Source organism: Abramis brama, assembly GCF_963993115.1.
Source record: "Abramis brama genome assembly, chromosome: 16".
In the NCBI taxonomy this organism is placed as follows: Eukaryota; Metazoa; Chordata; class Actinopteri; order Cypriniformes; family Leuciscidae; genus Abramis; species Abramis brama.
Genome location: NC_139978.1, coordinates 6828628 through 6843200, shown reverse-complemented (window position 1 = coordinate 6843200; position 14573 = coordinate 6828628). Strand labels below are relative to the sequence as shown.

Genomic DNA, 14573 nt, shown 5'->3' with positions numbered 1-14573 from the left:
AATGTTTTTGTTACATAGGATACTTGATTCTGATTCTGGTCAATTGATGGCATTCTTGTGCTTGAATATTTTTGCTAAACAGTATAATTGATCATTGTTATAAAAAACAATTTCTTCCAAAGCTAGTCTAGTTTCATGTCTCCAGTGATAAATAATGTACAATCAGCCAGTCATAACAACAAAAAATGAAGCCCTTGTGGGCGACACTAGACCCTGGTGCAAAGCAGATATTATTCCTTATGTAATGGCTTATTGATGAAAGCTATTTCCTGACATCCAAATATTGTCTCTACTCATGTTTCGGCTCATTGCCCGCTGCCTTCATCTACTCTATGTATCTTGCCATGAGCAGAAAATCTGTAGTCTAATTAAATAATGCAGCGCAAATGATTCAAGCGATCGTTTTCTATGACCCACGAGAGTGTACTGCACTGTTTAGAAGCCCACCTGAGCACATATGGCAGGAGATCCCCTGAGCGCTCAGGTTACTGCGCAGGTCCAGCAGTCTCTGTAGGTTGGTGTCTCTGTGGAACAGCACAGGCGCGTGACTGGCCGGCCGCAGGAGACAACAGCAACACACCGAGCCCAGCAGAACCAGAACATACACACCTGAAAAACCAGACAGGATTAGACGTGCGATGTGGACGGGGGAGGATGTTTATCACAACAAGCTAATGCTGGGTTTTAAATGCATCCTGCTACATTATGCATGACTGTATTAAGTCTATAATTATACAGCCGTTGTTTCAACACTGCTCAGGCTGCTCACCTAATAAGCAGTGGTGGACTGGGAGAAACCTGGCTCTAATTTAGCTTATTGACATGCATACAGCTGCATAAATATGCATACTGTACACACAATAGGCGTTTGTTGACATTTCTTGGTACACTCCACAAGCTTAATTGCAATATCGCAGACACAAACGTAAGAGATGCAGTTCATAGCTCTTTTGTTTAAACTGTGAATAGACTGACCTTGAGAATAAGAAACAAATTACCGGGAGTCTGAAGCAAAACAGCCAGGACATTTTTTTATCTTACTCATGCAAAAAAGTGTGTACATTAGCAGAAAAATCTGAATCTGACTTGCACGAGTTCACTATTGTACTCTTTGTTCGTTTTTGGATAATCATTTATCAGACATTTATACCTGTGTAAGCATTCTTTAATCAACAATTCTTCTGGTTCTTATAAAGGTATATTCTTAAAATAAATTAAGTAAAGTAACAAAGTAAATACTGGTAATCATTGTTATTTTAGTATTATTTATATACTATTAAAGTATTTGTTAATATTTAATCATTTTAGCTTAAGTTTTAGTCATTTTGTTGTGTGCTTTTGTCATTTTTATTAATAATAAAAATACATTTTATTTGCAATGCGCCTTGCTTATACTCAAAGCAGAAAACAAGCAAATTAATACATAATCAAAATAAATAATACCTAATGCAGCTAGTTGCCAATATAGTTTTAGTTCTGATTTCAGTTTTAGTTAACAATAACAACACTTCTGGTAAGATATTTACAGCATACTAATCACATTATTTTTTGCATAGTAGGTTATGCATAGAATATCTAAATGATGTACTAAATATACGCAGTATACAACCAGAGAACACTTCATCAGTACTGCATCCCACAATGCACTTCATTTCATCAAACTGCCAAAAGGACGTTTACACAAAATTGTATTAAAAATGCTTTAAAAAAAAAGAAAAAAAAAAGAAAACATATAATGTTTATTTCCAAGTCTATCTGTAAATGTTCTTGACTGTGTCAAAAATGTGTCTCAACTATTTTAAGAAAGAGTAGGCATTATACAGTGTTTTGCAGTATGCAGCAAGCAGAATGTTAATAGCCCACATTAAAACTGCACAGTATGTATTATATATTACATACTATTTTTTAAATAATAAGCAAATCAGTATAAGCATTATTCTACACTATTCCACACTAGTATTCCTACACTAGTCCAAGCTCTAGTATGCAAACATTGTAGTCACATGACCTCACTGCATTGCATGTGTAATTCAATAAACGGTGTCCAGTTATTATAGCCTATAAAAATGTCTCCACATTTGGCAGTCTGGTCAAATAATGAGTCAAGGAAGAGATAGCTGATATTATCGGTTCATCAATCACACTGCACATTACACTGCGGTATACAGTATCCCATGCTCTGTTGCACACTGCACATTTTGACAAGTGTAGTAAGTCATCCAATCATTTTATGCATACCGAAAATGTGCATACTATTCATACATACTATATAGAGAGAGAGTATAGAGATTACTTGTTGCAGGAAACAGAATATTATATTCCTAACAGTCTGGATCACACTGCAGCTTATTTTGGCCAAGAACTGTCCATGTAACACTCTTGTGAAAAATAAGTGCATTTAATTGCTAAAGTATAGCCTACTTCTTTTTCACAAGGGCAAAGTAACAAAAAAAATTGTTTTTATGTGATGTGAGTAAATCTGAAGTACTGTAGCACTGCACACAAAGTGATGTGCACTCACAGATATCTATTTTACATGCTATCAAATATCTCAAATTAAAATCTTATATGATATTTTACATGAAACTCACAAACGTTAGCAAATCAAGCAACTAGTTTTTCAGCTGAAGCATTTATTGTACCCTAATTGTACAATACTTTGGGTTCAGACAGACTGATAAAAGCCTGTGCACCACAACTTCAGAAAGTAGCATATAAACCAGCCAATCAGAGTGCAAGGTTCCCGCCAGCTCTTGGTAGTTTTGTGCGTGCCATACATCAGACAGTACAGAACAGAACAGTCTGTGAGGGCATTGTCTGCGCCTGAGAGCAAATGTGTAAAGATGCTTAACTAATGTGAGTATTGTGAAAGCACATCACGTCTTTCGAGGGAGCCACAAATGTTCCTAATTATCACAAATGTTACTGACCTATGATAGTTTTCCGTTTGTCGACGACAGGCTCTGCCACCCAGTGTCTCAGGAGCCTCTGAAGGTGTGCACTGACAACTCCCACGCTGCCCTCAGAGGACACGGACAGAGGAGCTTCTACAGAGAGCGACAGCAGGGCAGCATCCGACTCAGACTCATACACACCTGGACAGAAATCAAGACATCCTACAATTTGAGATAATGCACCAAGGTGTTCATTTTAAAGGGGTCATGTCATGAGAAATCAAATTTGCCTTGATCTTTTGACATATAAGAGGTCTTTATACCATTAAAACATCCTGCATGTTTCAAAGCATCAAGCTCCAAAAACGGCTCATTTTTATATTGGAATCGGTGCGATTTGCATATGACTGCCTCCAGAGCAAGACATCGACGAATAGTTACACATCATTGCATCATAGGCCCCGCCCACTGCCGTTTAGTCACTGACATTTCCCTACACTGGATGTGAGCGTTGCGTCAAAAGCAAATAAACCCATTATAATCACTGACGCTGTCTACAGTATACAGATGAGAGTTCAATTTCTGACATGCTCAACACACTTGAGTCTGCCGATAGCAGGACAAATGGAAGAGTAAAAGAACATTTGTTTTGACACATCCTGTTTCAACAGCTCGTTTGCGTCTCACTTCAGAAGGATCCCAGTGTCGTAAATAAGTGAGTGCTATATTTTAATGGCATCCAAGATTGCATTGGAGGATTGTATGTTTGTTCGGAGCATTTTGTTTTGTTAACGAGGAACAATGTAATGGAGAGTCGCAAAGAAACTTTTGTTGACAGATGAAGCAGCCAACTGATCTAACAGCAGCTGCATCACAAACCATACGTGATGCTTTGTGGGTAAATTACGGGTTTTTTTTATGGATAATGTTTCTAAACACTAACTCACGTGCAATATTGAGTGGGCGTTGATGCTGTTTCCTATGTAGAGACATTAGCCAATCATAAGTGGCCGTTTACTGACTTAAAGGATCCGCCCCTTAAAAACGAATCATTTCAGACAGTGTCACAGAATAAAGGCTGAAAATAATAGTTTTTTCTGCACATATATATATAAAAATAAAATTTAAAATAAACAGACAATTAAAATAGACCCTATTTGCCTCCTAACTTCACATTCCTGGTCTTATAGTAAATGATTCATTGATGCACATTATTCCAAATAAGAAATTGTTTTTGTAATCTTTTATCAAAATAAAGTAATCCTTACCTGGTTCCAGTTCTACAGTTATTAGCGCAACATCATCATCATCTGAGAGGGGACTAGGGTTGGCGGACAGTTTAGTTAGTGTGGTCCACCTGTTAGGTTTAACAATCTCTGTGTTAAAAGGATAATTCACCCAAAAATCACATATATGTCATCACTTACTCACGTTCATGTCATTCCAAATCAGTATGCCTTTGTTTCGCTCTTTTCCATGCAGTTGCAGTGAATGGGGACTCAAGTTTTCAGTCTTCAAAAACAATGTTAAAGAACCATAAAAGTGTCCATGAGATGACTTGTGCAAAAATGTTATTCACCAATAATATTTTCCTCCAGTAAGCTGTCAATGGATCACTCTGTCAGTGAATTTAGCTTGAGAACTGGAGCAGTCTGAATCATGAACAAATCATTCAGACCTGTTTTGTGAACTGGGTCAACTAATTATTTAAAAAGATTCAACTAAAAATAACGATTCGAGTTTGGTTCGTGTTGTTTATGTCAAGAAGACACTGTTTTCTGCACTGCAAATCCACTTTGATGCACTTCTAAAGGATGAGGTTACTGTTCCTATCACTGTGTATCAAGTGCTGAGGAAGATCCGGAGCTGAAATTCAGATATTGTTAATGAGCAATTGGTTTCCGAAACACACTATAATTGGTCGACCAATCACAACAGACTAGGACGTCTGACCAGTCAGTGTAGAGTAAGCTCTCGGAAAAGAGGGGCTTAGAGAAAATGTATTCTCTTATCAAACCGTTTCAGATACTGTGACAAAAGATGTGATGCTACAGTGTATATTATGAGAAAATGAATGTGTTTTTTTAACTTGGATGCATGTAAACCTATTGTAGGAGACCTCTGAAACTAAACGTTTAAAATAGCCTAATGGGGCACTTAAATGTACTGAAATTGCATGGAAAAGAGTGACCAGCACATTACAATTTAAAAAAGTGTGTGTTTTGCAGAAGAAAGAAAGTCATGATTTGGAACAACATAATGTTAATGATGACAGAATTTGCATTTCTTGGTGAACTATGATTTTAAAGGCATAATTCATCCAAAAAAGGAAATTTTATTCACCCTCATTTCATTCCAAACCTTAATGTCTTTCTTTCTTCTGCGGAACATAAAATATATTTTGAAGAATTTTGGTAACCAAAGTGTTTTGTTCACCATTGACTTCCATTGTATGGACATTTCTTAAAATCTTCTTTAGTATTCCATGCACAGAAGGAGAGTCAAGCAATTGTACCTTTAATGAATGATTAATGTGATAAAAGTTGTAAAATTCAAAGAAAAGAACATTTACATTTCTAGACATTTGGAAAGACATAAAAACTCTACCATTTGGGACAGGGGTTGCCATTGGTAGCTCCACACTGGGTCCAGATGCAAAGGGCAGCAGGCATGAGAATCGACACCCAAAGCCAGCAGCAGCTCACAATGAGAGACATGAACAGACCGAAGTCATGAACTGCTGGGATCTAATGACGCATGCAAAACAGATAAAGGTCACACGTCAGGTGTTGGCAGAATTTTTTTCCCTTTGCATGTTTTAAAATAAATTAACCGGCGGGATTCTCATTACGTCAATACGCTACTGAATAAACATGAGATGGTAACAGAAACATAAAAGCCCCATGGGTACAAAAGCTACTGTGAATAAAAATATCTCTTTAAAAATAAAGGTTTGACTTTCTGCTCTACATGTTCTTTCTGCTTATTACATCAGTTGTGTTTATTTTTTGATTGATGTTAGATCCTGAACTTCAAAGAAGGAGGTCATGTACGAATCCGCAAGTTCACTCAGAACTTTGGCTCATTTATCACACCACTTAAAGCTTAAACTTGTTTTGATGGCAGATTAATTGTAATTAATTGTATTACGTTATTGTCTAAAATTGACGGTCCTAGTAAAAATCTTCGGGGTACTGATGTCACGGCCATAAGTACATCGACAATTTCCACTGAAACAGGAAGCAAAGGCGAGACATATTGAATGGCTCCTCCCACTTTTCAAATAGCCAACAGCGTTTAGTTTACCTCACAGACTTCAAGTCGTACTTGACAGCACCATGGAAGCGAATCCGAGCGCTGATGATACGTTTGATTCAATAGTAGAGGTGTGAAAATATTCTAGCCATTTCATTCTTAACCAACGTACAGTTTGAAAATGGAATACAACTCCAGCGTTTGAGCAACCGAACACACATCTCCAACCCATATTGCTCAGTGACGTGTCAACGGTCGCTTTGGCCATGTGGTGTTTATAGCAAAGGGAGCGGGACGCTTTACATTCTAGAGAGCATTTGATTGGACAGAAGATGTGATGAGAAGCTGAAGTCCACGGTGATGTCATAAAAATCCATGATCCATCTTAGCGGAAGTGAGAGACTGTACGTTTTGTGAATTTTGTCATTGATTTGGAACACACCAGCTTATTCATAACCTTAAGGCTAACATATTCATACGAAAAGCTAAAAAACTAAAATTTTGATTTCAGGGGGCATTTAAGCAACCAACTCTGATAAGCATGAATTACGTTAGTACGTTGAGGTTAGCTAATCATAACATAGAGATTTTAAAGGTATAGCAGCAAAAACAGTTTGTTTAATTGCACCAAAGAAGTGGAAAACGGTTTAGAAAAACTAAAATACAACTGTTTTGGGTGCAGGAAACCTTAACTAGCATTGTAAGTGAACTACGAAAGTGTAAATGTGGTCTTAATGGTCTAAATGTTAGCACATCTTTGTTTCGACAATTGATTTTCTGGCCGTGTTTATCCTGCTCCGCTGACTGCACCTGTGAGAAGGTGTTTGCAGCATATGCTGCTGCCGTCGTGAAGGACGTGAGGAACGTCGCTCTGCCGGCTGTCTTTACTGTGTAGATCATACGCTGCATTGAACAAGTCAGGTGGGCTGACTGTCTGAAGGTACTTATGAACACAAACACATCATCCACACCTAGAAGGAAAGACAGAGGAAGACAGTAAGACCAAAGAACATGTTTATTTATAATGTGGAAAGCTCATGGGTTTTTATTATTCTCACCGATGCCGATGATGACGAAGGCTGCTACTCCGTTGAGAATGCCGAGGTATTTCACTCCAAACGCCACATGATACAAGAAGAGCGCCACGAGACAGCTCAGACCAATACTGGCCAAGCCAAAGAACGTCAGAAACACTGAGGAGAAACAAAATGGATATGACGCATAATGCCAAATCAAAACACTTGAGACTTTTAGTGTTCAGCTTTTGTTAACTATACACTACAAGCTACTACCAAAATTACCTATTTACAAGCGCATTTTCTTTTAAAATATACAGTATGTAATTTAATAATTGCATGGGTAATATGAAGAGTATTTATTACAGCATTTATTACTTATAAATTTACACTATACGATTAATAAAACTAGAAAGTAGAAAAATCGAAATTTTTACACCTTAAATAGCCACCGCCTACACCGAAATAAATTAAAATAAATATAAACACTTAAGTTATATGCACTACCATTCCAAAGTTTGGAGTCAGTAAGATTTTTTCTCTGGGTGAAAGAAAATTGTCATTAATTACTCATGCCGTTCCAAACCCGTAAGACTTTCGTTTATCTTCGGAACACAAATGAAGATAACACGAGAACGAACCTCATTGGTTCATTCACGTCAAGCGAACATGCTTAAGCCTCCGTTTACCATAACTAATGTGTGAGCTGATGAATGTTTATATGTGAATAAAAGCCTAAATTAAATCTGTTCATCATATAAAGTGAAAATTTGGACTAAACCACTCAATTCATATTGATTCGTTTTTAAAAATCTCTTTATGAACTTTCTTGAAGCGTCAAAGTGGTAGTGAACTGTCAATGGAGGGACAGAAATCGTTCAGATATCAGTAAAATATTTTCATTTGTGTTTTGAAGATGAACGAAAGTCTTATTGGAACAACATGAGGGTGAAAAATTGGGTGACAAAAAATCTTACCCTGACACCAACCATTTCAATGGTGTAATTCAAAAACAAAAAAAAGTAATGAACAGCACATTTTACTAAATTTTGTTTAGCTACTGCACAATCTTGCTACAAATGCTGCACCGACTCAAAATAATCAGCAAACCTTTTCTTTTGGATCAGTTTATTTAAATCAACTATCCAAATTAGGCGTTTCACTAAAATAAAGGGCTGCATGCACAATAAACTGCTGTAAAAAACCAGCAATGTAGCAACAGTAGCAACAATAGCTTTGTACTGTAAGAACTACGTAAACTTAGCATCAATACTTCAAGCTAATTTCTCCAACACAAGCACCTCTTGACAGGTCTGTTTGAATTCACCAACACATAAATGTCAAATTCAAAATATCTGACACTCTTACAAACCAAAGTTTTCAATTTACCATTAGCAATCGCAAAACTGCCAAGATATTTTTGGCCCACATGCTTTACCGCACTAGGAGATGTTTTCTGTGGTTTCAAGCTTTTATCCCTACAGAGAGTGCTAAAGGTTTTGCAACAAACAGTCACAAACTGGTGTGCAAGCTGAGTGGAACGACAGCATTCGAGAGCTCTCTATTGTTTCTCAAACAAGGTAGCGCATTGCAAGTGCAGCAGACACATTTAGGGAAGGTTATATGATATACAGATAAAGCACAAAGGTCAAGTTACATAACGTGAAAAAGCGTCATTAAGGTTTTTATAAAAATGTCAAATGGAAAAGTGGTGTTCCCTTTTCCATTATCCAGACGGTTGTTGTTGGTGCAGCAGCTGTGAGAAAATAAGCCTCATTTTAGGAATGTCCTGACAAAAATAGTATAACGACCTGAATATACCGAGAAAACCAGCTGTGGAGCTGTGAGACGGCCAAATCAATAAGATTTACTTGATTAATTTCCCAACAAATAAAGTCACAGATAGTACACCTTCAAGTCTGCATCCTCTTGTGCTTTTAATAGACTCATAGCTGAAATACATGTTTACTGCTTATTTAGTCATACTGCAAAATGTGTGGGTAGTTTGTGTAGGTTCAAGGCATCAGTCAGATTTCATTTCAGAAATCATTTGCATCTTGTCTGTTGACACAAATGTTGACACAAAGCATACTGAGGCCATTTATAGATGGCAAAACACAAGTCATAAAAACAAGGCTAAATCAAGGCTTGCATCATATCTTTAACAATATTTTAGCAAGACTGAAACACTGTCTAGATTAATTTGCACTTTACAATAAGACTCAATTTGTTAACATGATCAATACATTTGTCACCATGAACTAACAATTAACAATTTTTACAGCATGTACTAATTTATGTTATTGATAATTTGTGTTTTTTACAAAACACAACTTAAAATTATATACTGTACATATCTCAATTTTGTTTTTAAGAATTCAATCACGATCAGTTCAAGTCATGACGCATTATTCAAACCAAACAGCACAATTGCGGGAGTGACGCTACATTTATAGTTTTAAACTGTTCAATATATATGAGGTTGTGTAACTTACATTGATTTTAGACACAATATCGCCAGATACTTTGTCTGTTTGCTCTGCCAAGGACAATAGCTCCACAGATGTCAAAAGCAGATCCAGCAGTTTCTCTCAGAGCAACAGAAAGCGCCGTTTCCTTGCTGAATTGATCAGTCTGCTTGTACGAATTGTTAGGTGAATAATTCAATGACTGCATCTGAAATCGCATACTCTCTGAGTAGGTACGTCTAGTGAAAAAGTTGCTTATTTTGTTTGCCGTTAAAAAATACATTCTATATAGTATGAATGTGTGTATGATTCATTAGCACTAGGTAAACAACTAGATTAATAACAAAGTGCAGTAAACAGTAAAACTATTTGCACTACAAAAGAGTGTGTGTTTATGATTACAATAATAAATTAAAATAAAAACAAGAAATGCCAGTTTGCAACATCAAGCAGCATTGCATACTGTTTTTGTACAGTTTATAACTGAAAGCAGCTTACTGTTAACTGTTAACTAACTGTGAATTAATTAATTACTTGATAAAACTGTGTATTGGATTGTAAAAGCATTTATATAATGAACATGGGCATCTCTAATCTGTGTTGACTGGGCTAAAACCCCAGTAATGCATGGTATTTTTAGGTTTATTCGATTAGAATGCTTGTCGAGTGTCTTACCAGAAAATGAGGTTAGAACATACACAAGGACAGTAATGCATCCTCCACTGAACAAAGCCAGCAACATGTCACTGTGGAAGGTCTTCCGCACCTCATCATCAAATAACTCTGTACCCCCGTACAACACCTTCACTTTACTAGAGAGAGAATAAAAAAAACCCAGAAAATTGGATGAGAGGAGAGGGTATAGTCAAGATGAGAATGGGTTATGTATGACATCAGACAATATGTAACAAGAGAAGGACCAGATGAGGGGGATGAGAGAGAAAATGGGGCACGTTAGCAGATGGAAAAAGATTATCTTAATTACATCGAGGGGCTCTTAAAGCAGTTAAAACTGTATCAGAGATACAATGAATGTTTATTTTGTGTCTGACCATTGGCTCATTTCTAGGCTTAGTTCCTACCATTGTCATCCCAGCAGTAATGATTGTCATTTGAAGAGCATCTGCATACATTCACTTGACAGCAGTGAGTATAATAGGGTTGTTTTGCAGATGTAATAAAGCTTTGGGTCATTGTCTGTGATTCATAACTGGCGTTGTTTGGTGATCATCCTTGCAAAAATGACTACAACCAAAATCGAAACGGCTGTCTAACTGACTTCTGTCTTTGACACTAAGGAATACTTAGTGGCTTAATAGACTCCCATTTTGTGTTTAATAATTTATATATAACTCATTAGTTTTGCATTAGTAAAGTGAACAGTCTTTCCAGCTGCCACACAGAAGAGCGGGAGGACTGAGCCATGATTCATCACCATCGTGCCACTGAGATCGTCTTTGTAAGTTGATGGCTCAGTTTTATGGACGTAAAATTTGTGAAAGCAAATTCTGCAATATAGCAATTTTCATGCACACTTACATTTTCATTTAATACAAAAAAAATATATATATATATATATGGAATTACAGAAATGTATTTAATAAACAACATTATGCAGAAAAATGATCACAAGAGAATCAAAACTGCAAAATGTATGTTTGATTTATGCTTTAAACAAGTAAAATCCCTGTGGCGTGAGAAATTAAACTCAATATATATTATCTGAAAACACGTCTCTAAATGACTTGCTTCTTTGGTAATTATATATTTAAGGAAGTTTGAAAATGTCTCAATGGCCATATGGATATGGAAATTATATGCAGATGAGGCTATTAATAATAATTTAAAAAAAGATAAGCTCTGTATGGGAGAACAGAGGGTTGGAAATAAAGCTTCTGCTAACTGGGATTTATAAAGTTAATTCTGCACGTTTCCAATGACCATATTTAATGCCCAACAAGCCATAATGAATCTTTTGATGAATCCTCTGGTTTGCATGCTTGTTAAATTGAATTTGCATTTAAGCATACATGGTTTTAGACCAGACAAATAAACAAAAAGCTTTCTTGTTTACGTAACTAATAACAACACCAACTGCAATCTCAACACCCACCTGGTGGATTGTTGTGAAAGGATGTTTGCATACTGCACCACAAATTCTCTGAAGAGACGTCTCTGTTCTAAAGGTCTGTCTTGAAGAGAGTAGAAAGATTGAAGAGGAGCTCCAAAATGGATCTCACTGCGAAGAAGAGAGGACTGAAGCTTGTCTGGTGAGAGAGTCTCATCCACATACCAGTAAAACTGTGGATGGGTGATCGCCAAGCTCAGGGCACCTGAGAATAGAGATACTACAATCAGGGAGTTTTATGAAAAACATTTCAGTTACTGGTTGGATTGATTGTGAAAGAGGCCTTGAACATCATACAGCCACCATTTGTTGTTACTTTTTACAATATATGTCAGGGGAGTTCTTCTCCTGGACATTTATCTGCAAAGTTTAACTCCAACTCTAATTAAACGCACCTAAACTAGCTAATCAAGATCTTGAGGATCACTAGAAATTCACACTGGCCCTCCAGGAGCAGGATTGGACACCCCTGATATCTGTTAACCAGGGCAAATCCAACTGGAAATCCAGGCCATCCCATGTATATTTTGCTTGTCCAAGATGGTCTATCAGCTCAGCCTGATCTTCACCAACTGGTAAACCATCTAAATAAGGGGTGCCCAATCCTGTTCCTGGAGATTTAGCTCCAACCCTGATCCAACACATCTGAAGCAGCTAATTAAGATCTTCAGGAGCTTGATAATTACAGACAGGTGTGTTGGATCAGGGTTGGATCTGAACTCTGCAGGAACGGGATTGGCCACCCCTGATCTAAACAAACTAGAACCAGCTAATGGCCAACTTGGAGACCATGAGAACAGTTAATCAAATAAAACATACTGCTGTTTTAGCAACAGCTGCTACAAATGAGCTTCGTTTTACACTCTTTCTCTATTCAAATTTTATTTACTGAGGATTACTGAATCATTAGTAGAGAGTGGGATAGTTTGCCTCCCCCAACCGACTCACCATGTATATCAGCTAGATCAGGTCCCATTCCATCATAGTAGATCTTCCCTGCACGCTCACTGGGAAAGAGGTAGGACAGGAGGGAGCTTGGAGGAGAGCAGAAGGAAGGTCCCAGGGGCAAGTCTCGCAATGCCTCCAGTGGCTTCCAGCAGAACTGTTGAAACTGAGGGTGCTGCATTAGAAGTCTCTCCACATGGTGTATGGTGTGAAGGCGTTCGGGGGTGAAAATGTTGTTGTCCTTGTCGCCCTGGGCCACAAAAACTAGCTCTATCCTCCAGAGGGCCTGGGTCTGGAGGTAGGAGTAGCCTGAAAATCTTCGCTTCCTCATTAAGGGTGAGTCTGGTTTCCTGTGATCTTCAGCATCACTGGAATTGAGTGCCGCTATCTTAGGGTTTGTCGAGTCTGTCTTTTCCTCTTTCATCTTGTTGTTTTTCTCATTTCCAAACTGTCTGGTGTCATTGTGTACCCCTGTCTCAGTCTCAGCAGGTTCTGTGACATTCGCCATTGCAGAGACGTCCTTCCCTTTTCTGTTTACCATGAGCAACAAAAGGTCCCTCAGAGCATTGGCTTCAAAGTCAAATCCATCTGCATCACGCCTGTGCCTGTCCCAAGACCCCAACTGACTTTTCAGGGCAATGGCAAGAGCGTCAAAACGTTCTGCAGAGGCATGACTCCTGACCTCGAATGCGCTGTAGGAAAGGTCAATGTCTAATGGTTCACAGTGAAGGAACATATAAGCTGAGAGGGTGAAGGGTACCAGAAATCCCACAGCCAGAACCAGCCCGCTGGCCCAGGGCTGCGTATACACCCAGCCCAAAGCCCACCACAACCCCTTACAGACCTGCTCGTCTCCATTTTCCCGTTCTGTTCCTTCTTCTCCTTCCTCCTCCTCATCTTCCTCTTGCTCCTCAAACTCGCTTAGGTTCCAGGTACCTTGGAGCAACAAGGGTTCATCTTCCGAATCCATGGCAGGCACTACAACAAAGACACAAAACACTAACATTAACGCCTTTGGGCCTTTTGTGTGCTCCCACTTGTGCCTGGACAGGTGAATACTGCGATAAAGTGCACTTGATTTACGGAGCATCGATAAGAGAATGCCAGGTTATTTTCAGATGGCCACTGCTAAGACAAGGACAAAGCCGTGAAATCTGTCATTCTGTAAGTGTAATAGTGTAAGGTTTTGGCCTCTGGGTAGTGAGTGGTGAATGGAAATGAGGAAACAGTGAACTGAGTCTCACAGGCCAGCGATCAGGCTGGCAGATGGTTTGGCCTCTGGTATTAGATTCTGAACTCAGATGTGTGTGTGTGTGCGATAATATATTCTTCTCATCGAATTGTGAGGAGATTTCATAGCAGGGGAGCCTAGTGAAACCTATATGGGTGTATGTGCATGAATCTTTTTGGGAGGATTAAAAGTTGTTTTGCATTGCATATTTAAACCTTCCTCCCCCATTAGTCAGTATAGTGTGAATTTTTTTTTAATTCCTGTAAAAATAATAAATGCATCCACTAAGAATCACCTTGACACAGTTATTGTAAATAGTGAAGTTAGTTTTGAGAAAATATCTAAGTACAGATGCCTTACTGAAATTTATTTGCTAATGCAGTGGATTCAAAAGCAAAAAAATATTCATAACCCCTCCCCCACCATATACACTAAGACATTTTTGGTATTTCTTCTGTAATTATGACAAAGCTTAAAAAATGTATTAACTGAAACTGTGAGTATTGATATATTAAATTAACCACGATTCCTTTTGTGATTCCAGAAGTTTAAAGAACTGCAATAGTTACATTCATTCCACACCTTGATTGTATCTATTTTATTAGCATTTTAATTTAGAGTGAGATTTTATAAAAA

General features: G+C 37.9%; 1 protein-coding gene across 1 annotated transcript in view; it reads right to left on the bottom strand.

The window, feature by feature from the left end:
• Positions 1-14573, bottom strand: part of disp3 (dispatched RND transporter family member 3) — a 78441-nt gene that overhangs the window by 29465 nt on the left and 34403 nt on the right. The window contains exons 2-10 of the mRNA XM_084086341.1: positions 12710-13684; positions 11747-11966; positions 10309-10445; positions 7208-7342; positions 6960-7120; positions 5502-5641; positions 4163-4251; positions 2931-3095; positions 448-609 (exon numbers count right to left, since the gene is read on the bottom strand). Of these exons, the coding sequence (XP_083942467.1) occupies positions 448-609; positions 2931-3095; positions 4163-4251; positions 5502-5641; positions 6960-7120; positions 7208-7342; positions 10309-10445; positions 11747-11966; positions 12710-13676 (2176 nt within the window). The 5' untranslated portion in view covers positions 13677-13684. The remainder of the gene's footprint in view (positions 1-447; positions 610-2930; positions 3096-4162; positions 4252-5501; positions 5642-6959; positions 7121-7207; positions 7343-10308; positions 10446-11746; positions 11967-12709; positions 13685-14573) is intronic.